The 27,885-nt window shown below is 42.8% G+C and overlaps 1 protein-coding gene across 1 annotated transcript in view; it reads right to left on the reverse strand.

Moving 5' to 3' along the window:
- Positions 1 to 27,885, reverse strand: part of WNT2 (Wnt family member 2) — a 48,383-nt gene that overhangs the window by 14,193 nt on the left and 6,305 nt on the right. Inside the window, exons 3-4 of the mRNA XM_074952096.1 lie at positions 22,735 to 23,012; positions 18,852 to 19,116 (exon numbers count right to left, since the gene is read on the reverse strand). Coding sequence (XP_074808197.1) covers positions 18,852 to 19,116; positions 22,735 to 23,012 — 543 coding nt within the window. The remainder of the gene's footprint in view (positions 1 to 18,851; positions 19,117 to 22,734; positions 23,013 to 27,885) is intronic.

Genomic DNA, 27,885 nt, shown 5'->3' on the forward strand with positions numbered 1-27,885 from the left:
CCGCCAGAGTGATACGAGGGCACGTACAAATGAACAAATGTACCGGTAACGGGAGCCCGTGTGAGAAATAAGCTTAAATGGTTAATATCTCTTGTGATATCTTAATATATCAATAAACAAAAACATTTTTTTTGCCATATACCTGTTTGTGATATCTTAAATGTTGCGTCTTGCGTCACACTTTTCTGTAATCACAGCACTCAGCGTGTCTCATTGATCAACCCTTACAAAAGAAGTATCAACACATACTAATCTAACTATCTAACTAATCTATGCAAGTATGTACTCACCTAACCTTGGCACAAGGGTGGGAGCAGTCTGCAGTGTTGCTGGATGTCTGATAATTATCTGATTCTTTAATAAAATATATCTCCAAAAAACTTTGTAATTTTGTATCTGTACATTAAATCTTGATTTCGGCCAAAGTGAGAATAACTGTGACATATTATGTAAAGTGGTAAAGTAGATGTTAATATCAATTGTTAGACAATCTGAAACTTTTTGGCACCTTTAGGACTTTCTTGCTAAATATCATTCATTTTGGATTGAAAATGGAAAAAAAAAAACCTGGAGCAGTGGAGCAGTCAAGATTTTCTGTGCTCCGGCTTCGCTCCAGCTCCGGGCAAAAACCTGCAGCTTCACTGCGCCGCACTACAGCTCTGGGCTCCGCTCCAAAGCCCTGATAGAATCGTAGGACTGGAAGGGGCCTTGAGAGGTCATCTAATCCAGTCTCCTGCACTCATGGCAGGACTATTATCTAGAACATCCCTTTGTCTAATCAGCTCTTTAAAATTTCCAATGGTGGAGAGTCCACAACCTCCCTAGGCAATTTATTCCAGTGCTTATCCACCCTGACCATTAGGAAATTTTTCCTCCTGTCCAACCTAAACCACCCAAGGTTCAATTTAAGCCCATTGCTTCTTGTCCTAGCCTCAAAGGTTAAGGAGAACACTTTTTCTTCTTCCTCCTTGTAACAACCTTTTACATACTTGAAAACTGTTATGTTCCCTCTCAGTCTTCTCTTCTCCAGACAAAACAAGCCCATTTTTTCCAATCTTCCCTCATAGGTCATGTTTTCTATGCCTTTAATCATTTTTGTTGCTCTTCTGTGGACTTTCTCGAATTTGTCCACATATTTCCTGAAATATGGTGCCCAGAACTGGACACAACACTCCAGCTGAGGCCTAATTAGCACAGAGTAGAGTGGAAGAATTACTTCTCATGTCTTGCTAACAACACACCTGCTAATACATCTAAGAATGATGTTTGCTTTTTTTTGCAACAGTGTTACACTGATGACTCATATTTAGCTTGTGATACACTGTGACCCCCCAGATCCCTTTCTGCAGTACTCCCTCCTAGGCACTCATTTCCCATTTTGTATGAGTGCAACTGATTGTTCCTTCTTAAGTAGAGTACTTTGCATTTGTCCTTATTGAATTTAGCACTTCTGCCATTTCCACATTTTCTGTTATTGTTTTTTGCCCTCATTGAGTAACAGGCCTACCCTGTCCTTGGTCTTCCTCTTGCTTCTAATGTATTTGTAGAATGTTTTCTTGTTGTCCTTTTTTATCTCTAGCTAGTGCTATCGCCTCCTGTGACATGCATGCTATGTCTCTGTTAATGCAACCTAAAATTGCATTTGCTTTTTTTTGCAACCACATTGCTGACTCATGTTGAGGTTGTGATCCACCACAACTCCCAGATCCTTCTCAGCAGTGCTGCTGCCAAGCCAGTTATCCCCATTCTGAATTTGTGCATTTGGTTTTTCTTCCCTAAGTGTAGCACCTTACGTTTGTCTTTGCTGAATTTCAGTTTGGTTGTCTGTAGCCCAGTTCTCCAATTTGACAAGAACCCTCTGAATCCTCACCCCCCCCCTTTGTGTTATCTGCAAATTTGATCAGTATGTTCTCTATTCCTGCATCCAGGTCATTAATAAGGATGTTAAACAACACCAGACCCGGAACAGATCCCTGTGGAATCCCACTTGAGACCTCCCTCCAATCTGACATCATTCCATTAATAGTTACTCCTTTTTTGTGGTTGTTTAACCAATTATGTATCCACTTAGCGGTAGTTCCGTCAAACCCGCATTTCTCCAGCTTACTCATCAGAATGTCATGTCAAAGCCTTGCTGAAGTCCAGGTATATTATGTCCACTGCATTCTCCTATCTAACAAACCAGTCCCCTGTTAAAGAAGGAAATCAAGCTGGTTTGGCATGATTTGTTCTTCATAAATCCATGCTGGCTGCTAGTGATTATTCCTTCATCCTTCAGGTATTCACAAACTGAATGTTTTATACATTGCTCTAGTAGCATCGTAGGATTGAAGTCAGGCTGACGGGTCTATAGTTCCCCAGCTCCTCCTTTTTCCACTTTTTAAAGATGGGCACTATGTTAGCCCTTCTCCAGTCTTCTGGGACCTCTCCTGTTGATATGGGAAAAACTTCCCAGACTCCATTTTGTATTCTTAAACTCCATTTTTTGTCTCTGACTTCTCTCTGGAATAAGCAGAAATCACTTCACTAGCTGAAAGCTGCAGGTCACTTACCACTGGACGATGTGGGACACATGACTAGAGCTGAGAGATCTCTAGGCTGAGCATGCCCAGTGGTGAAAATTGAGGTAGCTACTGAGCATGTGCAGTGGAGGGTGAGAGAAAGGTCAGCTAGCTGACTGACCACAGCTCATCCATACTAGTTCCAACTTGTTCTAAAGGTCAGAACTGTCAACCATAATTCTGAGGTAACGGTTTGCACTGAGCATGTGTGACTGGGGTATTTGCTTACGGGTATACAAGGAAGTCTCAGTAGGACAATATAAAAGGTCAGCTGCCAGCAGGCAGAAGTCAGTCAGGAGCCAAGAAGAAGAACTGCTGGAGAAAGAGATCAGAGGGGTGGCCAAGACAACAGAAGAGCAGCTGAAAAGACAGTTTAGATAGAATTCTGAGGAGAGCACTTCTGAAGAAAGCACCTACAGCAGTAGCCACAACATCAGCAACACTGAAACAAAATAAATAAGGGATGATAGGACAGAGGCAACAGGAAGTGAGCTGCATCTGCAAAGGGAGAAATGGAGATGACTGGGAGTAAGTTGATTAAGAAGCTACAGTAGTAGCAACATTTGCAACAACACCTCAAAATCAAAGGGTAGTGTGAGCTTTTAATTTTTTTTAAACTATAAATTTACCGTATTGTATAGTATAGATGTGTATGCTTGAAATGTGTGTGTGTGAGAGATCTGTATATTACCTATATAGAATTTAAAGTATAACTTAAGAATAGCTGTCAGCGCTTTGTTGCAAACTGGCCATTTGTAGCAAAGCGTCCCGCTTAGAATCATTTAAACTGTATGTGATTGTAATTTAAATGCTCTTTACCTTGCAATAAGAGATTTGTTTCTTATTTAGGGTTTTAGATCATATTGTAGTAGGGATTATTAGTGACATTAATAAAATATATTTTGTTTTGGAAAATACACTGCTTGTGTCAATCACTTTATCGGAAGGTTACATGCATGTCCTTCAAGTGTTTCCTTAAGTACCGGGGAGACCCATACCCTAGGAAAAGCAGATTTAGGAGGTTATTTTATTAAGGCAGGTTACTCTAGGGGCACCCCAAAGCCTAAATTTTGGGGTAAAACTGTCATCCATGAGTTTGCAAATATTATTGCCAGTGGCTCTGAGATTTCTTCAGCTAATTCCTCAGGTGAATAGCATCAGGCCCTGCTGATTTGAATTCATTCAGATTGGTCAGAAGATTCCTGACATGTTCTTTACTTATCCCAATCTGCATCCCTTCCCCTTTATTATCTATGGTAATTTCACTAGTCGTCCAGTCACATTATTTTTTGTGAGAAGACTGAAGCAAAGTAGGTGTTGAGCAGCTCTGCCTTCCTAGCATCTTCCATAACCAGCTCACCTTCTCCATTGAGCAGCAGACCACACTATCCTTGATCTTTCTTTTTTGTCTGACATGTTTGATGAGCCCCTTCTTATTGCCTCTAACATTCCTTGCCTGCTATACTCACTCTTTGTCTTGTCTTTTCTGATTTTGTCCCTACATGCTCATGCTATTCCCATGTATACTTCCTTGGTGACATGCCCCTCCTTCCATTTCCTGTCTGTATCCCTTTGGAGTTTTAGATAGCTAAAAAGTTCCTTGTGCAGCCACATTGGCCTTCTGTGGCTCTTCTTACCTTTCCTCTGTGTCAGAATACCTTGATCTTGAGCCTCTGGCATTGCCTCTTTTGCCAGCCCCCTTCCACTCCTTTTCTTCCTATTTGGGCTTTCCATGGGACCTTGCCTACTATTTCTCTGAGTTGGTTGAAATCCGTCTCTCTGAAGTCCAGTGTCCTTGTTTTGCTGCTCTCATGTCCTCCTTTCCATAGGATCTTGAATTCTATCAGATCACGATCACTTCCTCCCAAGTTCCCAACCACCTTCACATTTGCAACTAATTCATCCCCATTGGTCAAAACCAGATCCAAAATGGATGACCCCCTAGTTGTTTCCTCAACTTTCTGAATCAGAAAATTGTCCCCTACACATGCTAAGAATTTTCAAGACATACTAAGTTTTGCTATAATAGTCTTCCAACCGATATCCTTCCAACAGAGTCCTGCACTTTATTATTTGCCATAATAGCCTTCCAACAGAGCCTTCCAACTATTATTTGTTATAATAGCCTTCCAACAGAGTCTTGCACTTAGGATGGAAGAATCCCATGCACCGCTACAGAATAGGGACCGAGCGGCTAGGAAGCAGTTCTGCAGAAAAGGACCTAGGGGTTACAGTGGACGAGAAGCTGGATATGAGTCAACAGTGTGCCCTTGTTGCCAAGAAGGCTAACGGCATTTTGGGCTGTATAAGTAGGAGCATTGCCAGCAGATCAAGGGACATGATCATTCCCCCTCTATTCAGCATCAGTGAGGCCTCATCTGAATTAATGTGTCCAGTTTTGGGCCCCACACTACAAGAAGAATGTGGAAAAATTGGAAAGAGTCCAGCGAAGGGTAACAAAAATGATTAGGAGGCTGGAGCACATGACTTATGAGGAGAGGCTGAGGGAACTGGGATAATTTAGTCTGCAGAAGAGAAGAATGAGGTGGGATTTGATAGCTGCTTTCAACTACCTGAAAGGGGGTTCCAAAGAGGATGGATCTAGGCTGTTCTCAGTGGTATCAGATGACAGAACGAGGAGTAATGGTCTCAAGTTGCAGTGAGGGAGGTTTAGGCTGGATATTAGGAAAAACTTTTTCACTAGGAAGGTGGTGAAGCAGTGGAATGGGTTACCTAGGGAGGTGGTGGAATCTCCTTCCTTAGAGGTGTTTAAGGTCAGGCTTGACAAAGCCCTGGCTGGGATGATTTAATTGGGGATTGATCCTGCTTTGAGCAGGGGGTTGGACTAGATGACCTCCTGAGGTCCCCTCCAACCTTGATATTCTATATCACATCAGGGAAGTTAAAATCCCCCTTAATACTAGCTCATGTGTGTTAGCTAATCTTGTTATACGGTTGTAGAATGACTCATACACTTCCTCTTCCAGATATGGTGGTCTATAATAGACCCCCACCATAAGTAAGTTCTTTTCTGTTCTTTTCTCTTTTTATCCTGACCCAGAGACTTTTCAGTAGGTCTGTTGTTCACTTCTTCTTGGACCTCGAAGCAAGTGTGTACATTCTGGATGTATAGTGCAACACCTCCTCCTTTTTTCCCCTACTTATCCATTTGGAACAAGCTACATCCCTCAATGCTGGTACTCCACTCATGGGAGTTGTCCCACCAAATCTCTGTAATGCCAGTTAGGTCATGATTTTCTTCATATACCATGACTTCCAGTTCATCCTGCTTGTTTCCCATACTCCTGCATTTGTACACAGGCATCGAAGGTGCTCAGCTTCCAGCAGCCCATCTGGAAGGTTCTTGGCAATTTTACTTGCTGCTTGCCAGCAGAAAGACAAATAGATAAAAGGCCTCCAGGAGGGCAGCACGGAGCCAAAAAAATTCCTTGAAGGTTCTCGCAATAAATGGAATTTTGCCAAAAATTCCATTTTCAGAGAACTGTAAAAGAATTTTTCTGGAATCTCTTTCTGGGGGAAAAAAAAAGTGTATTTGACTTTTTGTCCTGATTCAGGATAAAAAATTTTCAGAAACATGACATTTGTCACAGGAAGGGATTTGCATTTTTCGGCCAACTCTAGTTCTTACCATACAGCAATGTTAACTCGGCCACATTACGAATACACAGTCCTTTCCAAGTGTGTGCAACAAACTCTCCCTAACGAACTAAGGACCATCACAAACTTCACCAACTTCCACTCCAAGTGCCAGGGGCACTTTTTGACCTGCTTTCTCTAATATAAACACAAAACAGTTTGCACATTTTAAGAAATACAAAAACTAAACCCTATCAAAACAAAACACTACAATGCATACACTGTCCTCTTTCTCAGGAGGGGCTCAGAAAGAGAATAAACTATACATGACAGATGTTAGTAATGTCACTTAGTGCACTACTGACAAGTGCACAAATACTACAGTGATGAGGGCAGTATAAGACTAGACTAGAATGAGTATTTTCTACTTCTCATTTCATGTTAAATGTATACCACAAAATGCTATATATATGGAATATGACTGAGCTCCAATAAGACAGGAATATATGGTAATTTGTCAAAAGCTTCCCCAGAGCTGCCTGGTTTGCTGTTCAAGTGTTGCAACTGTCATGCCTAGGCATAACATGCAACTATATATTCAAAATATCAACAGATAATATTGCTACCTTTATGCATACATCTACCCCTTTCTACGCCCAGGTTATTTGTGGGGACTAATGTTGGGAGAATTCTGTTGCTGACAACAATTATTCTCCTATTCCCAAAACCTTGGGGTAAGTAACTAAATTTAAACACTAATTTATAGTATGAGATTTTTTAAACTAGTCTTAATTAGAAAACTTGCCCCTAGTGATGTGACGTATTAGTTTGCACTGATTTTTTTTTAATACCAATTTCCATGTATGCAGTGTGGCATATGACAAGCGTTTATTGTAAAGGAATTTAACACCACCATTGAAAAGAGCCTCTGAGTCGGTCTTCAATTCTAACATAGTCATACTTCTTATGTTCCCATCATCTTCCTATCTAGACATTCATCTTGTAGATCAGGAGTTCCTGGTAGACATTTATTTATAACTCATAAGTGCGACAAAATTTGGCACAAAATATAGTCTGTGTTGAGGAAAAACCCAGGACAGCAATAACAAGGATTTTTCAGACCAGGATGAGGAGTGTTAACAGAGAGGTGAGGATGAAGACGCTTACACAGATCTAGTTTGCAATAAACATGTATTTGTACACAGTGTGGCTATCCCTCACTTTAATGATCACAAAAATCTGTCACATATTTTCAGAAGTGAGGGAGGAAATCTCTTTTTAACAGTATACAACGGGTAGGCTTGGAAGGATTAGGTTTTTAATTGGTAAATGTCAATTTTACCATACACAAAAAAGCAACAAAAATATTTCCATTGATAATTATTGAAACATATAGCTAGGCGAAGTAAGAAAAATGCTGCTTGAGTCCTGAATAGAGTTTGATGTAAGGATATTTACTTTGTATATTTTGACATGTGATGTTGACAATTTGTGTTTTCATGGCTATGAAACTTTACGTTTTTCAATATGAACTTCTATTGTCATTAAATAATTATTGTCTGACACCCCTATTCTCTGACCCTCCAATGTCCTGCAACTGTGAAAATGTTAATCAATAAAAATTGAAAAAAATGCTTAAAAATAAACATCAATATTATCCATCAAAATTATTTTTTTTAAAAATCTAGTTCTGCCAAGCCTAGGCAGGTGAACATGTGCTGGCACACTGGTGCAGGATTACCAGAGAGAAAACTGGAAGGATAGCTACCATTTTATTAGCTCTCTATGACCTAGTCCAGTGCTTCTCAACCTGCTGCCCAATTAGCAGCTGTGTGCTAAAGGCTGCTGCCTGGCCCTGTCCAGACCTGTCTGGCCGGGTCTGGGGCTGCTGCACATCCTGCACCTGGAGTACCACTCATGGCTCCACTCTGGGGAGGGGTCTCTGGGTGGGGACACTGGGCACAGGGGTCTGTGGTGGGGGTTGGGGGGGAGTGCTGTGGTTCTCAACCTGTGGCACAGGTAACACATTGGGGGGGCTGCATACATAGCCCACAGTGATAAACAGGTTGAGAACCACTGACCTAGTCTAAGCTTGCAGCAGCATGTAGGGTATGCGTAGCTACACACTGCGGTGAAAGGCTCCGGCAGGAAGGGAAGCAGTGGGAAAAGGCTCCAGCAGCAGGGAGTGCCGAAGCCTCTCTCTCATGGGCAGCGGGTGAACCGGCTGTTGTGGGAGGCTAGCCCCCAGTCCCTCCCCTCCTGCCTGAGGCCCAGCTACTCCCCTTCTCCTTTTTCCTGCTTCCCCTCGCAGGAGCCCAGAGCACTTTCACCGTGGCCACCGGCCCACCGCAGCAGGGAAAGGCTCCAGTAGCAGGGAGACAGCGGGACACTACACTTCTAAGAATAGCTGTGTAGGTATGGGAGGCACTCTTTGTGTCAGTAAAGAGCTGTGTAGGGTATAGGGTAGCCTAGTATAGGGTATATAAGCAGTGCCTCACTGTCTCCATTGCTATTTATATCAGTGCTAGCTGGGTGTGCAGTTTCTGTACTATACATGCCACTGTAAGTGAACTTCTGCCCCTATTGAAGTCAGTGGAACTCAGTGGAGCCCAGGATTTAACTGTAGGTATTTTGAATGCTTGGATTGGGAGATCTATAGTTACTCAGTGACTGACAGTATGCTGGTAACCAGGGTTACCGGCTTTTGACACACACCAGAATTGGTTACTCACCACAGGTTTCATACTTAAAGTAATAATACAGTATATCAAGCCTAACACCAATAATTTACACCCTGCAGCCTTAATATCTCATTCTGCTTGTAATCCAATCTTGGTTACAAAAGTCACTGAGATGTGGTCAATTGCTAATTTGGGCTGGCACAATAATTCTGTGACATATCGAAAGCAATCAGATTTGGGTAGATGAACATAGAAGCAACAGTGAGGATCAAACAGCATCTACCACTGTTAGTTCAGCAGATTAAATATCTCTGCAATGCCATCAACTGGATGTGAAGCTCTTCCAGCTGGTGTAAGCATCAATTTGTCAGTCTGGTTACAAAATGTGTAAGGTCCAGTTTTCTGAGCCAAGTGAGGAGAGCTCCCCACACATTCAAAAAGGGTTAGGTGGGAGATAACGGTGGATTTAACACCACTGAACCACCCAGTCCTAGAACGATTCAGGCGCTGGGCCCCTCTCCCCATAAACATGAACAGCCTGACCACTGTTCTAATGTACAATGATCCTCAAAAGGACCCCAGGGACAGATATGGCAGCCCGAGAGCCTCCAGGCCTAGGAAAAACCTGCCCATGCTGTGACAGGCAGACCAGGTGCTAGCTCATACCAAGGTCCCCAATGCCTCAGTGGAATGCTGGCAAATACATAGCTGGAATCAGTCTGGCTCACCTGTGTGTTAGTATTGTTAAAATGGGTATGAGAACTGTAGGAATGTGTTTAGATTTTATTGAATACCTGTCAGTTGCTGCATGCATTAATCTCACTCATAACCTCTGTATTCCATATTGTAAGGTAATATTTGAGCAGCTGTATCATGAGCCTTTGTAACTACGTAACTCACTAGGGGGACAAACCCCAAATTGGTTGGGAGTTCTGTACTTATGCTTGATAACTGGTTGGTAAAATCTAAGTCCTCAGGCACTATAACAGCCTAACCATGGAGCCACAGACAGTCCCCTTGAGTATGCTGATCTACTTCGCCACCCCAAGTGAGTGTACCTTTGTGATAGATGGCTCCTTACATCAAGGATCACAGCAATATTCAGTTTATTCACAGTCCCAAAGGACCAGTCATTTACCCCAGGTCAATTGCACCTTAGATCTCACACCAAAGACAATAAACTATACACTGATTTATTAATAGGGAAAGTAAACAAGAGTTATTTACAAGGTTAAAGCGGGTAAACATATATGCACAAATGAGTTACAATCTTAAAATTTCAAAAGGTAATAGAAGCTTCTGTAATAAGCAAGCTCTACATGACCTATATGGCTAAACCAGGCTAAGCACTGGGGACCTCTTGCTTATGCCTAGTAACCACCCCCACCAAATCCAAGCAGCGTAGAAATCCAGTTTCTTCTTGTTAGAATGTTTTTATCCCCATCCTCCCTTGTGCTTTGAGCTGCAAACTTAGCTGACGGGAGGAATCCACTTGCAGGACTCTTCTTCATGGGGGGAGTAAAAACAACCAATGCCTTTTGTTGTCTTTATCATCCCACAGTAGTCGTGTTGGTCAGGATGTAACACTGCTGTTGGAGAGCAGCACTTCATGCTAATGAATGCCTCTCTCCTGTCAGTTGATTTACACAGCTACAGAAGCTTACAAACACAACCGCTCAAATATTACCCTTCAGTATGGGATACACAGGTTATAGATGAGATTAATGCATGCAGCAACTCACAAGCATACAATAAAATCTAAACACAAAAACACATCATATAGTTCCAATACCTATTTTAAGAGTAACTAACGCACCGGTGATTCCAGCTATGAATGTGTCAGCATTCCACTGAGCCACGAGGACCTTGGCATGAGCTGGCACCTGGTCAGTCAGTGTTACACATTACTCCCTGGTTCCCCAGCAACATCCTCTTACATCAGCATCTCTACACCACCAGAATATCCTCCTCCACTGGGAGGCTCCTTCAGTGGCTGGTTTAGGACTGTTCTGTGACCAGCTTAAAGCAGTCCTATTATACGAGTGAACTGGATTCTTAGTCTTGACACCCACCACCAACACCATCCCAGTGAAAACTACAGGCACCTTTCCTTCTTCAAAGTGTCAGTCACATCACTGGCAATTTACTTCAACTTGTTCTAGGCACTGGACATGATTTTGCTAGGTCTCCTGTAAGAACAGGTTTCACTCATATGAACAGAGTCTGATTATCTGATTGCCCTGAAGAATGTTTTGTATCGGAATACAGTCCACTACCTAAGACAGTGACTGTAGGTGAATGGCTTATAATAAAGATGCTGTCAATCAATTCATGTCCTCTACACTACTACCTTTCATACATTTAGACATGGAACATGCTCCAATTTTCCACTGGCATGGTCACAATGTGATATACTTACAACAGCTTTCAGTGTACTGAGCCTAACACGCATGGCAAAACAGTGTACGTTTGTAAAATGAAACTGCCTAACAGCTGTCTATTTGAAGATGAATGAAGGTGGCTTATTCAGAGCATTTTTGGAGGGACAGATGCATGCCCAGGAGGGGCAGTGTGCGGTTTTAATAAATGAAGTGTCATTTATATAAACCTCCCTCTGCTTCCCTTTATTTATTGAAATGGCTCCTGAGGTCTCCTATTCTCCAGGCTGTTCTTGCTGAGTCTTTACTCATTCTGGCAGCTGGCAATTTATAAGCAGATGAAGAAAGAGTGTATGTGTCAGGATTTCTAAGCGGTTAAGGGGTGGGATTTTCAAAAAGCACTTAGTGTTGGCCTATCTCTGCTGCCACTGAAGTCAATGGTAAAAAGTTCTTCGGGTTTCAATAGGAGCAGAGATAAATGAATGCTAAGGGTTTTTGAAAATCCCACCTTACAGCCTTTTTAAAAAGTCCTCAGTTTTAGCATGAAGCATTAACATTAGCTGAAATGTTAGGCCACTGCATTCCCCACTTATCAACCACTGGGCTGTTAGTGCTTGCCACATGTGATATTACCTCAGAAAACACTGCCTCCCATGTTCCTTCTAGGAAGGCTGGTACAGTACAGTGAGTTGTGTTTTATCATGTCCCAATTAGTGTACACATGCATTAGTGCCTTCCACTAGGTGGACTGTGAGATCTGCACACGTGAGCTCAACCATAGCACCCACTATAGCACCCTCTAATGACTTAGGATTTACTTAGTATACAAGCCAGCACAAAGAATAAAAGCCTTCACAACAGTGGCACATGGACAGGCCAGTATATTTATGTAGAAGGTCCTTAGGTTCAGTCCTTTAGCCAAAAGTTAATACAACAATTGAGCATCTGTAACTCACTGGTCAATGCATAGTATGTCTTCCTCATTGTGCCCAATCACTGAAGAGGTGAGCTGTAACAGACTCATAACTGGTGAGCGTGGCTCTTTAGCTCAAGCTAGAGAAACTCATAATTTTAGCCCTGAAAGTCTCTAGTTCAATCCCCAGAGTCAGTCAAGATCGCGGTCATCACACATGATCACAATTACAATTTCTAGATGTACCATGTTTAGGAAGGATAACAGAAAATGACAGAATTCTTAGAAGTATTCTTCCAAGCATCAAAATGTCTGAATTCCCTGGGGGATAACAGACAAGCTATGTTCAGGGACATAATGAAGCTTTATGACAGTACATTTAGTTGGCACTGACATGCTAGACAACAAACATTTCCCAACTCAAACTTCGATAATCCTCCCCAATACAAAATTTCACCGGGTTTCTCCTGTGGAGGCTGCAACTTAGTGAAGTTAAATTAAGCATGAAAAAAAAATCTCCTCAACTGCTTCTATCATCTTTGTCAAAGTCTGATCCATGTTTGTTGAGTTTATCAGATTTTTTTTGTATTATTAGAATAAGCAAACAGAATCGCACAGAGCTGAACTACATATTCCCTCATTACATTAAAGATTTACTACCGTTTCCCAAAAAATTTACCCTTTGTAACAAGTAATTTCTCAGACTCATAGAGCAGCAAGAAATTCTTCATTTAATGTGTTATCTTGAGATGAACAACAGCATTTGTCAGGCTCTACAGCCTCTGAGTGGAGCTGACAAAGTCAGAGGAAAAGTAAAGATAATACTCTGCAGAGAAAAATGCCCAATTGCCTCTGAGATAACAAGCCTGACAGAATGCATTGCACTTCCTATAAAGACTGTAAAACAGCATTTTCACTTACAAAAGTTTAGGTAAAGGCCTGTTCTTTTAGGGAAAAATGTGTCACAGAATTTACAACGAAAGAAGCAGCCTCCAAAGAGAAAGTTGTATCTGTAACTCTAGGCTATGAAGTCAGTCTCGGCCGTCCTTAGGCGTATGCAGCATACACGGCTGCGTAAGGCACCTGAAAATTTGGGGCACCACTAGGACCATAGGCACTGACTTCTTATCTTGCCGGGGGGTCCTCGACACCCCGAGTCTGCTCCAGGCCCCGCCCCCCACTCCACCCCCCACTCCACCCCTTCCCCCAAGCCCCTGCCCTGCCTCTTTCCATCCCTGCTCCACTCCCACCCCTCCTCTTCCGCACCTCCGCCCTCTCCCTCCCACAGCTGTTTGCGGTGCTCCGGAAGTGCTGGGAGGAGTTGGTAAGCGTGGGGCTGCCGGTGCATGAAAGGCGTGGAGGGAGGGGGCAAAAGGGGGGGAGCTTTGCGCTGGTGGGTGCTCCCCACCCACTACATTTTCCCCGTGGGTGCTCCAGCTCTGGAGCACCCACCCATGGAGTCCACGCCTAGGACTGGGACAGCAGGTCAGAGTGGGTCGGCTCCTGCACATCCAGCACGCGCAGCAGTCTCCTTACTAGGCAGAGGGCAGAGGCCGTATTCACAGGGCCAAATGCGCCAGCGTAAGGGCACCGGTTGCACCAGCATAGGGGCACCAGTATTCACAGAGCCAAATGAGCCGGCGTTGGGGCACCAGTTGCTCCAGCATACGGGCACTAGTTTAATAATACTGCGCAGCGCCCCATAAATCCTAAGGGCGGCCCTGTGTACAGTGCTACAACATGCCCGTAACATGCACGCATCCAGATAAAGATATTACACTTGCTGCCATTACTCACGATCAGGGAGCATGATGGGCATTTAGAGCACCTGCAAAGACCACTAAGTAATATCTGAAAGGCCCAGACCCAATCCTCTGATCAGAAAAGCTACTTATTTTACACATATTGGGTGAAATCTTAGCCCCGATAACGTTAATAGCAAAACTTCCACTGACTTGACGTGCGATGTGCAGCTGTTCTCCCGCATGTGTATTCGGAGTAAAACTTGGATCATAAAGAAGCAGAGATATCCAGAAGAGGTGACCTGCACTTCCCTGTGCTTGTCACTGCTACCTACTGATAGGTCACAGCAATCCGATTCTCGCAACCTGTTAATTACCTCCACTCAACAGATGTCATGGTATGGCAAATCTTTTGTGCATTACTTAACTTGCCTCCCTTTTACAGACTTCTGTTCTTTTTATTTCCACATTAGTAACATATTGACACGGTTAAAGTGGACTGACAGTGCCTTACACCCTTCCAGAATGGTGAGTGCACCCACACTGAAACCTCAGAAAACCAGGCAATACAGAGTTAAAGTACACAGCAGCTCCATCCTGCAACCTTAACTCTGCCCCCTGCAACTAGCAAGAGCTCTGGGAATAGGCTTTAAGTATGTTTCAGCCAGGGCTGTCCTATTAGAAGCAGACATGAGGAATGACTAAGTAACTATCATTTTATGTGATATATTGTGCAGAACTGTATTCTCCCATTCATCTGCATGTCCCATGCATAAAGGACAGCTGTATTGATTGCCACAGCGTTCTCATGGTAGGTTGCCATGGCTCACCCAGTGACACAGGGAGAGGAACATCAGGGATCCCTTGTTTCTGAGCCGAGTTATGTGGGTTGTGCAGGCAGAGGTGCACAATAGTCTATTCTTGCCGCGGGGATTTGCAGCAGTCTGGTACCCTGCATGGCAGTGCACTATCGGGCAGAAGTAAGGGCAGGTGACGTTCTAGAGATAGTCCTTAGGATGAAGGTTCAGGGTTGTAACGTGTGGCAACTCTGGTGTGTTATGTGCAGAAGACATGACGTGGTTGAGTACAGGCCAGGTGCAGCCAACTGATGTTCACTAACAGTGCCCCAAATGCAACTTTTGCCTTAGTGAGGATGTGGTCTGACAGCTTCTTCTAGTGTATTCGTGTGCTGTGTCCCCTCCCCACAATGCTCCATATCATCTGGAAGACAAAGTGCAACAGTGTCTGTAAGGGGACGGTTGGGGCACCCCTCAAAGGGGACTGGGAGAATTAAGGTTGCAGGGTGGTGCTGGGATGTACATTAACTCTTATTCCCTGGTTTTAAGAAGTTTAAGTATACGTGCAGTTGATACTCTGAAAAGGTACAAGGCGCTGCCAGTCAAACTTAACTGCGCCAGTGAAGTTTGTGGGCAGTGAAATTCCCGTGGTGGTGGTTTCTTTGTTTTTTTTTTTTTTTTTTTTTAAGAAGTGGTGGAAGTGAGAAGGTCACGACTGGGGGCCACAAGAGGCTTCCAGGGAAAACTCACTGCCACTCAGCTACCAGCTGTGCTCACCTCTTGGCCCCTCCATGCCCCCAACCCCTGTTGTGACAAACCAGTTTTCAAGGCAATCTCCTTATGCATGTGGATATTAGAGCACTTTGATTATTAAAATCTGCTCCTTACTGGGGGATAGGGTGACCAGTAGCAAGTGTGAAAAATCAGAACAGGCGGTGGGGCATAATAGGTGCCTGTATAAGACGAAGCCATGAATATTGGAACCTATAAAATCAGGACATCTGGTCACCGTACTGGGGGAGGTAGCTGTAACTAAAGAACCCCTTAACTGAACCACTGCAGCTTGCAGCACTGTCTCTACTCCTGGCCCTCGTATATCCACACCACAGTTAAGGTTACAGCAGGATTTCCATTTTAACAGGGGTGAAAAAGGTCTACAAAACATTTTCTTTGGGGTAAGAGTATCATTTTAAACTCTTTACTTCAGTTTTGTGCACTGCTTGATTTTTCTACAGAAGTTTGTGGGGGAAACTATCATGTGAAGGTTGCTATTACTGTTTTTAAAAGGGTCAGAAGACTAAAAATTTTAGGGTCCATTTCCTTTGGATCTCTTTTCCCAAGAAACTAGAGCACTTGGAGTTGAAATAGATAGGTATGAACTCTTGGTTGGTATAGACTGGATAAATTGTTATAGGAAGTTGAAATTTCCTGTGTTTACTTTTCATGATAAATGTAAGTAGCTGTTTTGACTGATGACAGTATTCTAGTGTCGCATTAGTCAATGATAATCTTAATGCAGTCCCTAGAACAGGGCTGTCTGTTGTGAATGCATTTCCTGATGCTCAGCAACTTCTTTAAACATGCTGACACTGGTGAGAATCACAGCTACCTGTTTTTGTTTGATCACTCTTGGTCCCACTATTCAGGGAATGGGGCCAGGTCAGGAGGGATAGCTCAGTGGTTTGAGCATTGGCCTGCTAAACCCAGGGTTGTGAGCTCAATCCCTGAGGGGGCCATTTAGGGATTGGGCCAAAAATTGGGGATTGGTCCTGCTTTGAGCAGGGCGTTGGACTAGATGACCTCCTGAGGTCCCTTCCAACCCTGGTATCCTATAAGGAGCATGAAGCACAAGTGATTACATCACCCTAATGCTGCTACATACTAGAGTCTTTCACCTTCCCTCTATGGCTTTAATGCTATTTCCTTAATAATACTGCAAGTAAAACCAGTCTGAAATTTGGATTTTAGAGCACTTTGAAATATTGTCTCTTAAACCAGAAGCTTTGCTCTTATTGCAAAACTTCCAGAAGGAGCCCCTGAAGAATGCAGGCAGAGAGCCGCTAATGAACACAAGACACATACAGAAATACTTGCTTATAGCACAGAGGGGGGCAAACTACGGCCCGCGGGCCACATCTGGCCTGCAGGACCCTTCCCTCTAGCCCCTGAGCTCCTGCCAGGGAGTGGGGTCAGGAGTTGCAGAGGAGCCAGCCCAACTCCCTGGCAGTGTGGCTGCAGCTCAGGCTGGGCGGCATGGCTATAGTGCCACCAGACCTGGTGCTCCAGGGCGGCATGGTCAAGGGGCCTGGGCCCTGCTGCTGGGGACAGGAGCAGAGCAAGCCAGCGGCCCCCTTCACTTCCAGCATGCTTAGCCCCTGTCCCCAGCAGCCAAGCCCAGACAGGGAGTGAGCCCTGCCTGACTGCCAGGGAGAGCAGCCAAACGAGCAGGGGAAATGCACAGGGAAAGGACTGAGCCCCCTTTTCCCCCACCCCACAGGTAACATGGGGCGGGGAGAGCAGGGAAGATTGGATGGGGGGTGGGGGGTGGTCAGGAGGTGGGGAGCAGGGGAGATTGGATAGGGGATGGATGTCTGGGGGGGGGATGCTCAGGGGGCAGAGAGCAGGGGTGTTTGGATAGGATGCAGGAGTCCCAGGGGGCTGGAATGGGGGCAGGGACTAGGCCACATCTCTCAGTTTTGGGAGAGCCTTCCCTACCCAGCCCTCCATACAATTTCTGTACCTGATGTGGCCCTAGGGCCACAAAGTTTGCCCACCCCTGTTATAGCATCACAGAGATTGATTGGGCCACTGCAAGTACCAACTCCAGCACTCACAGGTAACATCAAGCTAACTGCTAATCCCCCTGACGTCAGGGCAACACCACAACATACAAGACAATGACAACACTACAATAAAGATATTGCACCATCTAGTGGTGGAGGTGCTGTCTATACTAATCATTACAATAATCAGAATGCTGCCAAGGGCAGGAGTCAAAACTCATAGCACTTGGGGCTGCCAAGGTTCTCTGGCCATCCCATGCCACCTTGAAAAATCCACACACACTGACATCAGGCTGTAAATACTCTGGCTTGCAACAGAGCCACATTCCTGCTGTGCATTCGTATCTGGCTCTTCCAGGCTCATCAGTTTGGCTTGAGCCATGTTGCAGAGCCAACATTTACCCTGCATGACTTTTTAAATGTTGCTTCCCCAAAGGGGCAGTGAGTGCCAGACATTAGTTGAGCTCAATCGTGTGTGGGTGATATCTGTTTTGGGAGGATATGAGCTCTGATTTGAGCCTCTGGGCTGCCCAAACTTTGCAATAATTGTAAAATGTTGACTTCACTTGAATTTTTTTGCGTGGGGAGGTTGTATCTCAAGAATGCCTTGCTCAGGTGATCTTAGATATGGAGCACTATTCCTGCTCCCCATAATGCCTAGCAATTTTGAGAGAACCCAAGTAAGCCTATGGATTTTAGAGCACTTAGAAAAACTGGCTGTTAAACAGTAAGCTGGCCTCACCATTAACTATAGCAATGCTATTGCTCACAACCAATGCCTGTCTCTTGTTCAGTTGTGCAATCTCTAACTCACAGTGAAAGTGAGACTACTTCAAGTCCCTCCGTCTGGTAATCGTCACCATGGGTTTTGGAGCCCAACCCTCCTGCAGATTAGAATGCAGTTGAATATGAGAAGGTGTGTAATACATGAAGACAGCACCCAAAATGCTTAAGAATCACTGATATTGCTTACGAGGGAAAAAGGTAATACATCCAACTGTAGACCCTGCTCCATTCTTGGGACTATAATAGCATTAGTGAATCATGTAGTGTCATCTTATTGATTGAACGCTAGTTGAAGTCCAATTTGGGGAACTATATGACTGTCTCATTGAAAAGCTAACTAGAAACTACTGTTCTCATTGCCACAAACCCCCCAATGTATGTACAATATTGGTACAATTGGTTCTCTTCAGTTTAGAGAAGGCCAGGATTTTGCTCGCAGAGAAGCTGTATTATCTCTCACTCTTGTACTGAGTTGTCCTTCTTACTTTAGGTTATAAAGAGTGATGGAAAGAGTGAGGGAAATATATGTAAATCCAATACTGATTGTCATTTTTTACCTTCAAGGAATAAAAGTCTGAAATCAAACCATGTATGTGTGGTAACTCAAGCTTACCTACATCCCTGTCTCTGATACAGTAGTCTGGCGAGCTCTCAAAGTATACCAGGTCATTCTTGGTGGGCTTCTTAAATCTCTTGTTAGCCACGGTGAAACCAGTGCCATCTTGATTCATGACCACCTGAATCGCTCCATTGTATTTCCTCCATAGATAATCTCCTGTTTTCCTAAAGTCTGCCATGGCCAGCCAGCAGGTTCTCAGAGTACATGATCCACTCACACCATGACATTTGCACTCCTGTTTCAAAAACCGCTTCACAGCCTGCCAAAAAAGCCAGTGAAATATAAACAGGTAAAACAGGCTACATTTTAATTTATGTTTTTCACTCCCCTCCCATTGATCCTGCAGTCTCAGCTTTGTAATGGCTCCTGTAATCATGGTCTGTGGTGACACCCACTGGCAGCAGTGAGTCATCCTCACAAGGTTAAGCCAGTCTGCTTAGTTTACTCAAAAAGAAAAGCATCAAATGCTCAAATAAATTGGTTAGCCACAAGTACTCCTTTTCTTTTTGAGAATACAGACTAACACGGCTGTTACTCTGAAACCTTAGTTTACTCAGTTATACCAACAATCTTCAGGATTGGTGTTTTCTCCTCTCCCTCTACTTTCAGTCTCCCTGAAGATCCAGGCAACGCTACTGAGAAATCATTTCCCTCCTTACCAGATCCACTGATATCTGGGACAGAAATTAAGTTCTAGTGACAGAACACAAACGTCTGGAAGTCAATGGGAATGTACATGCATAACTGAAGGCAGAATCTGCCCCCTCAGAAATGCTATCGGGTTTACTGTGTTGTCATTCAGCTTGAGGTAACACCATACCAGACCTGTCAATCTCACTTTTTATGAGGTTGCCCATTTCCAAGAGCTCCTTCACCGTGGTTAAAATTGATCAAAAAATTGTGAAATTCACAATTTCAACTAATCTTTTCATCAAAATTTCAGTGGAAAGCAGGTCAAAATCCAATATAAACATTTTTACAGTAATTTTTCCATTTCTCATCCAGATCTATCCATGGTACGTGAGTGCCTATCCAGATCTACAAAGAGTTTCTTAGATGTGGCTTAGAAATTAACTTGGTTTCTTAGTAATTTTATTTTACACAGACAACATAAAGTGTGTTATGTCATCAGACTAGGGCATCCGATATGAGCTAGTCATTTTCATCTACGTGGCATCTGAAAGCAAAATATATGTATAACTCTTATTTTTACCATTTTTTTAGAAAGGTTTATAAGAATTTTATTGCCTTGCACTTGAGGCCTTCATCGTCATCATTCATATAATGATTGGATAGTGTTAAAGCAGTCTCAGCTTCAGCTCAGGCTTTTAACATATTTGTATGGATGTTACTGAACAAATAACGGGTTAATTTATTAATTATGTGATAAGTCATAGTACATAGACCTTTGATCTATGACAATTACATCTCTGGAAGTCTATTCTCAGGATTCATGAAATGCATGCACTTTAGAGTCTGTGTTAGAGTCTGAAAAGAAAAAAAGCCCTATTACCGGAGCTGGAGTAGACTGGAATGGCCTTTTCCAGCCCAGAGCTTTCTAAAGAAGCTACGATACATTACATACCCTGAGTAAGAGACCAGCATCTTGGTTTCCTTCTGTGACTGGTAAACAATTAGATCACTCTGGTTCAAATCAGTCACTGACATTCTCACAGTCCTATCTGGACTGATGAACTTATTTTAATACTAAGGCCCCAATTCAGCAAGGAATTTAAGCACATGTCTAACTTTAAGCATGTGAGTAGAAATTAATGAGACTTCTCAGTACTTAAAGTTAGGCACATGTTTAAGTACCTTGCTGAACTGAGGCCTCAGACATCAAAAGCCGCCCATTAAGATATAGGAGGGTTTTTTCTTAAGTGATGCTCAGATAATGATATACAATATAGCCATTCATTTGGTGCATATGGGATGTTCTGATTTACTCAGATATAAGGGCCTAGTTTTGAAAGGGCTTCTCATCACAATTTGGCCTTTTTGTAGAGGAAAAATAACTGGATACAATTCATTCCATCTAGACTTGTAACTGCCAGATTTGTTGATACACTCAGGTAATGAGACATCTAAAGGACATCATGTTCTAACTATATTTAAACCACTAAACTGTGGGTACAAAACGGGAACCCCCTTCTAAAAATCAGGTTCTAAAGCATACAGGGATTTGCTTTGTAACTTTTGTTTCTTGGCTAGTTTAAAACTTAAAACATTTGCTGAAGTCTCTTCATTGATCTTATGCCCCCAACCTATTCACTTACCAGATGTGGTGGTACCTTTCTAGATCAATGTTAATAGTTTGTTTATTTATTTATTTTTTTTCAGCAGTTAGAGATCCTGAAACATTGCATGGACAGCAGATACTCCCAGCCAAGGAGCTTTCACCCTTATAAAATCAGGAGCTGTCTCATATACACAACAGCCACTTGCAGTCAGTCCCTTACACTGTAAAGCCAGTTGAGATAGCCCTCTTTGACTGGCCATTCTGACACTTCATTAGATTGGATAATCTCATCTGGCTAAACCATGTGTTGTCGACAACCATTTGAAAGGAGGGGGAGAGAGGCTGTTAAAAAACAAAAAAAACAGACAAACAAACAATCTAACATGGAGGACCATTGTAGATTCACCAGAATTAACCAAATCAAGGGTTAAAAGGGGACACATTTTTCTTATGGTGGATGGTTAATGTAAAAGGACTTCATATCCATTTTAGGGGATTTTTTTTTAAAACGATCACACAAAATATGAAAAATATTCTTCCTATTTAATGTGCATGGAAAAAACAGAGATTCATGAACAAAGTCATCAAAATTCTTCATTTTTAACGAGTAAATCTTCTCTTCGGTGAAAGTACAGATTCTGGTGGGGCTATATGACAATTTTTCAGATGCTGTGCATATAATGATTTTCCGGTCCTCTGAATAATTAATCAATACACTCCAGTCACATGGACCATACTCATTTATATGTACTCTATAAATGCCAAGGCAAAAGGTGAGTGTATTTTCCAACTCACTGCAAAAGCAGTAGGCAACATGCCTAGCGGTTTATTGCCATTTATTAACAAAAATAAGACTATTTTAGAAGTTCCAAGGACATTATTTTAATACAGTGTTCGGATAAAGGTTGGGTCAGAGCCTTTGGGCTAAACAAGTGCCATTTGTTTCTATTTTTTTTTTAATATTTGCATTTTTTAGATGAGTGAAGTAGGTATATTTCACCCCCCTGATCATTTCTGTTTGCATGTTTATTGTCTCATGTAGATGTAAATTATGCTATTTTATTTCATTGTTGGGATAGAAGGATTTGTTGGGCCAAACCAATCCTTTACTGTTGTCTTCAAGTGTATTTAAAGGTTTCCCTTCTTTATTCACCCAGGTTAGAATTCACCTATGTGCAAGGTCTAGGCACCAATTAAACTCTCACTTACACTCTGATCCTGCAAAGACTTATACAAGTGCTTAGCACAGATTGGCACATGGTTGTCTTCGTGCTTGGGTGGGAACCCCTGTCATAGAATTTAAGGCCTGTAGGGACCACCAGACCATCTAGTCTGATCTCCTGACATGAATAATTTCATTGATTTCAATGGGATAACTACTCACTGTACATAAAATTAAGTATGTGTGTAAACCTTCTCAGGATTGTGGCCTTATGTGAGCATGTAAGTGGTGCTGTAGATCTTACACTGGCCCTCTGCACAGAGTGAATTTCATCCCAAATGCATTGCTGACATATGTTAATGAGTCTCAAAGGATAGTGCTCCCAGAATGATGTTTCCATTTTTTATAACTAGATGAAGGAATTTTAGGTCATTTAGAGAAGATAAGTTGCAGTAAGTAAGACATGTCAAACCCACCTTTCTTCCAGCTCTGTTGTTGTGAAGGTTCATCAGTGCTCTGGCATCTTTTCCCTTCCTTTCTTTGGCATCCACAAATGCTCTGGCAAATTTGACACCATAGTCAACATTATCGCTGCAACCACCCCAATCAAAGTGGCCCTTGTTGTCTTTGGCAGACCCTTTCTTCTTAGGATCGCAGGAGCATGATTTTAATTCTCCTTGACTACATGCCCTTGTGATAGCAAATACAACTCCAGCAGAGGAGATGGCATACACAAAGGCAGACTCCCGGCTACCTGAAACAAGAAGTCTGGCCTTAAGATGGTTGAGATATTCAGTTCCAGATAATTTTAATGGTTAAGATCCATTTATCCTGGACTTCATAGTGTACAAAAGAGAAATTGGATTGAATTCACACCTGGTGTAATTTCATTAGAGAATTACATATGGCTTGAATTTGGCCCCCTCTCTAGTAAAAGCTCATCAACAGAAGTCTTGGATTGGGATACATTACAAGTTTGTTTCTAGTATTTATTAATATACTTTCATAGATCAGTTGTATTGTACATATACACTTTTAGGACAGCTGTTTTAGTGAATTTAGAAAATCTTTGGTTGTACTGCAAGAAAACAAGCTTGCTACCTAGATGCCAAACCTGTTCACTTTATTCATGCAAATAAGGGCATGGCTACACTGGAAACTTCAAAGCGTTGCTGCGGGAGCTCTCCCGCAACAGCGCTTTGAAGTGCGAGTGTGGTCGTGTGGAAGCACTGGGAGATAGGTCTCCCAGCACTCCTGGTAATCCACCTCCATGAGGGGATTAGCTCCGAGCGCTGGGAGCACGGCGCTTTAAAGCGCTTGGACTTGCTGCGCTCAGGGGGGTGATTTTTCACACCCCTGAGCCAGCAAGTTAGAGCACTATAAAATGTAAGTGTAGCCAAGCCCTAAGAACCACTGAAGAAGTCAATAGGACTACTTGTGTGATTGAGTAGGATTTGGCCCTATAATTGCACTTCCACATGCCAAGTACTCATACAGTTCTGTCTATTTTCAGATACAATACTTTATTACACTACAGACTATGCCCTCTCATAAGGTAAAAAGGTACATATTTCAGTGCAATACCTACATAAAATTCTTTTAATAATAAGTAGTAACTCATAATACACAGCTGTGCTAGATAGAAAACTCTTTAGGGTCTTAATACACTTTTGCTTTCAAACAGTGCTGTATTTCATTATTAGTATGTGTACTTATTAATGGTTGCCACAACAAGTATATGAACAACTTGAAGAAAAACTGAGCTCTCCAGTCAGAAAACGTGAAACAGCTTGGTGATATCAAGAAGCCGGATACTTTTTAAAGCACGCTGTATGTCAATACTAACTGGAAGAGCAAAATATTGTATAGCATTGAAGCTTTTGTTCATTTCAGATTTAAAGTTTGCTCATTTCAGTTACAATTTTGTAACAGTGGCCTGAAAATGACTTCTGCCAGTCCTATTAAAAAAAAAAAAAAAAAAAAATCAGGAAACCATATCTACATCATATTAAATTACACTTACCTCAGCTCTTTAAAAAACTACCGTGCAGTCTACTTATAATAAATTTGAATATTTGTATTAAGCAGTAAAGTGTTCTCCAGAGGGAAAAAACAATTATCAAATGACTGTTTTGAAAAGCAACTCAAAACAGCCAATGGACAACAAAGGATTATGAGTTGTACAAGTGACACTGTTCGCAAAAGAGACATTCAGAAAAGTAAGTTTGTGTTGAAAAGTGCAGTCTTTAAGACTATGTTAAAGCTAGTGCAGGAAGGTGAGAAGTGCACTTCATGCACTGGCTAAACCCCTAGGAATAAAGAGGAAATCTATCACTTGAGGGCTTGTCTTCACTACAAACTTTTATCACGTTAAAGTATGTTAATTTGACTTCAAAGAGTCAAATTAGCCATCACTATGCTGACCATGACTTTGTAATAGGTATAGACCAGAAAAATTCTGAATTGTGTCATCCCCTCATGAATAAACCCTAGGGGAACAAGGTTCAACCACGATTCACTGACTTGACTTATTAGTATTTAACATTTATATTCCAGTAGCATCTAGAAGGCTCAGCCGGATGTGGGCTGCATTGTACCACAGTGCTGAACAGGACTTGGTCTCTGCTGTGACCACAAAGTAATGATAAAGATAATGTTAACTAACTTGGCTCCTCACACTCCTGTACTAACACAATAGCATTTCTGACAAATTTTGATTCACAACTGTTGAAATGTTTCATTTGGGTTTGTTGAACTGACCAGAACTATTTGATTTTGAGTTCTCAACATTAAATTGCATTTTCCTATTGTCACCCATTGCTTCCTGGGAGGAGTTGTTGTTTAGGAGCCTGATGCCCCCATTCTCCCTTGCTGGCCAGACTCAGAAGAGTTTTTGACTCCCATGATGCACCATGCAGCTTGGTCAGATTGGAATCCATGTTACATTCTGAGAGATGTATGTATTCCTCCAGGGAGCCCAGCCCATAGGAAAGAATGGGGGCCAGAACTACAACTCCCAAGAGGCAGTAGCAGTTTAATATTTTATTGAACTGATTCAAAACAAAAATGTTTCAGGTCAGTTCAACAGAATGAAATATTCCAATTTGGGTCAAGCCAATGTGAAATACAGTATTTCATTCTGATTTTCCTGACGGAAAAAAATTAAAGTCTTCCACTGGAAAACTTCAATTTTGCAGAAACTTTATTTTCTGTTGAAAAATTCCAGACCAGGTCTAACATACACAGACATCTCTTGTAACAAATAAAAGGCCCTGTGTGCCACATAGACCTATCTACACAACTTCACCTCACTTTGCAAGCAGTTAGTGACACTGGCTGACACTATACATGTTTTCTGTACCTAAGAAGTGACAACCATAAATCAAGAACATCTGTCTGCTCCCCCATACCACACCACACACATCCCTGTGTACTGCCTTCCTCCCCACCCAGGGCACTGTCTCCTCATCCCACCCCTGGGGGAGGGCATCAGATCCCAGGGCTGCCCCAGGCATCAACCTGGCCGAACAGGATGCAGCGTTGGCTGGATCCACCTCTCTCCTGTCCCCACAGCCAGTACCTAAACAGCAGTGACTGGGTGCTGCCAGCCCCAAGCTCCCCCTGTCCTGCTCACTGCTCCCAAGCTGCCCTGTCCCCATGGCTCTCAGACGCACCAGAGCTAGAGCTCCCTCTGAGCAGGAACTGCTGCCCATGGCTCCTCCCACTACACCCACTAGGGCTGCGGGAGCCAACGGGGGGTGGGGGTGACTGACCAAAAAAAAAATATCAGGACTTTTAATGTCCCAGAAGACTTGCAGATTTCCTGGGACAGCTACCTAAAATGAGGGACAATCCCAGGAAAACCAGGACAGGTAGTAAACATGATTTGTAACCATGCTACCTGTGGATAATACCGTGTTAGCAACCACGGGGGCCAACCATGTATCTCCGTTACCAGAGACAGATTGGTGTAATGTGAATCAGAGAGTTTAAGGCCAGAAGGGAATCGCAGATCATTTAGGCTGACCTCCCATAAATCACGGGCCACCAACACCACCCAGCATCTGCACCCTAAACCCAACAACCAAAATTAAAATTATAATATTACAACCCACAGGAGACTAGCCTATTACGTTCCACATGCAGAGAATGGGAGAGACCGAGATGCACCAGTGCCTGATGCCCCTGCAATGGCAGGGAAATGATTAAGTGAGTTATACTTAGATAGCCTTGGCAAGTAACCCACACCCACATGCTATAGTGGGAAATGAACCCAGTTCAAAGTCATTACCAATCTGACCTGGGGGGAAATTCCTTCTCAACCGTACACAATAGCGGTCACTTGGAAGCTGAGCATGAGAGCATGAACCAGCCAGCCAAGCACCTGAGAGAATACTCAATGCTGCCTTTGCCTATATCACCAGTTTGATCGGCCTCCTTCCCAGCGCTCTGTGTGATAGCAGAAATCCCAAGGTGCATTGCTCCACTTGGTGCTGGTGCCACTCAGTTTGCATTGTATCTCCTGCAGAGGCAGTTTGGGATGGCTGCTTAGATTTTCCCAGAATGCACAGACCCAAACACACTTAGACAACATGGGAAATGCAGACACAACAAACTCGGTGGACACCTGTCTGTCTGAGGAAAAAAGCTCCGGTTGGGATGTTTGCCACGACTAGATCAGATGAGAGAGTCGCAAAGTGGCTACAAAGCCCCAGTTGTACTTGTAGCCTAGATTGGTCATTATGCACCATGGTGGGGTTGTGCAGTGTGGGGGGAAGCACAGGTAAAGCAGCCATGTCTGTGCTCTGAAGGTGGTCTTCCTGTCATCTCTAAACAAGCTGATCCATAATGGAGCTGTTGGAGGGTAGTAGGGTGTCAATTAGTTGTTGGGATCACCATGTGCTCAGTGCTTCTGCAGATTTACTGGCCAAAGAGGGTGGCAGAGGAGCACTGGCTGCTTTTCTTGCCCATAGCAATAAGCATAAACAAAACCATTCATCCCACATATAATTTCTTACTCAAGCAAAACTTCCTCTAAAGTCAATGGAAATTTTGCCCAAAGACTACAGGACCAGACTCTAAATCAGTGGTTCTCAACTTATTTACCATTGTTGGTCGCATATTCAGAGCTCTATGTGTTATGTGGATCCCCCCTCCCACAAACACCTACCTCTATGGCCATGAGGATGTCACATGGGCCGCAGCTGCGTGCCAATTGGGCCACAAGCAGCACCCAGGTTGAAAACCACTGCTCAAAATGCTCTGAAGAAATGTTTGTGTTTGGGCTTATCCCAGGGAATTTTTAAACAAATAAGACAGACAGTGAGGAAACATTTTAAAAACAAGTATTAACTAGGGCTGTCAAGCAATTAAAAAAATTAATCACGATTAATCGCACTGTTAAATAATAGAATACCATTTATTTAAATATTTTGTATGTTTTCCATATTTTCAAATATATCGATTTCAATTTCAAACACAGAATACAAAGTGCACAGTGCTCACTTTATATTTATTTTTTATTATAAATATTTGCACTGTAAAAAGAAAATAGTATTTTTCAATTCACTTAATACTGTAGTGCAAATCTCTTTATCATGAAAGTTGAACTTGCAAATGTAGAATTA

Source organism: Natator depressus, chromosome 1 (assembly GCF_965152275.1).
Source record: "Natator depressus isolate rNatDep1 chromosome 1, rNatDep2.hap1, whole genome shotgun sequence".
Lineage (NCBI taxonomy): Eukaryota > Metazoa > Chordata > Testudines > Cheloniidae > Natator > Natator depressus.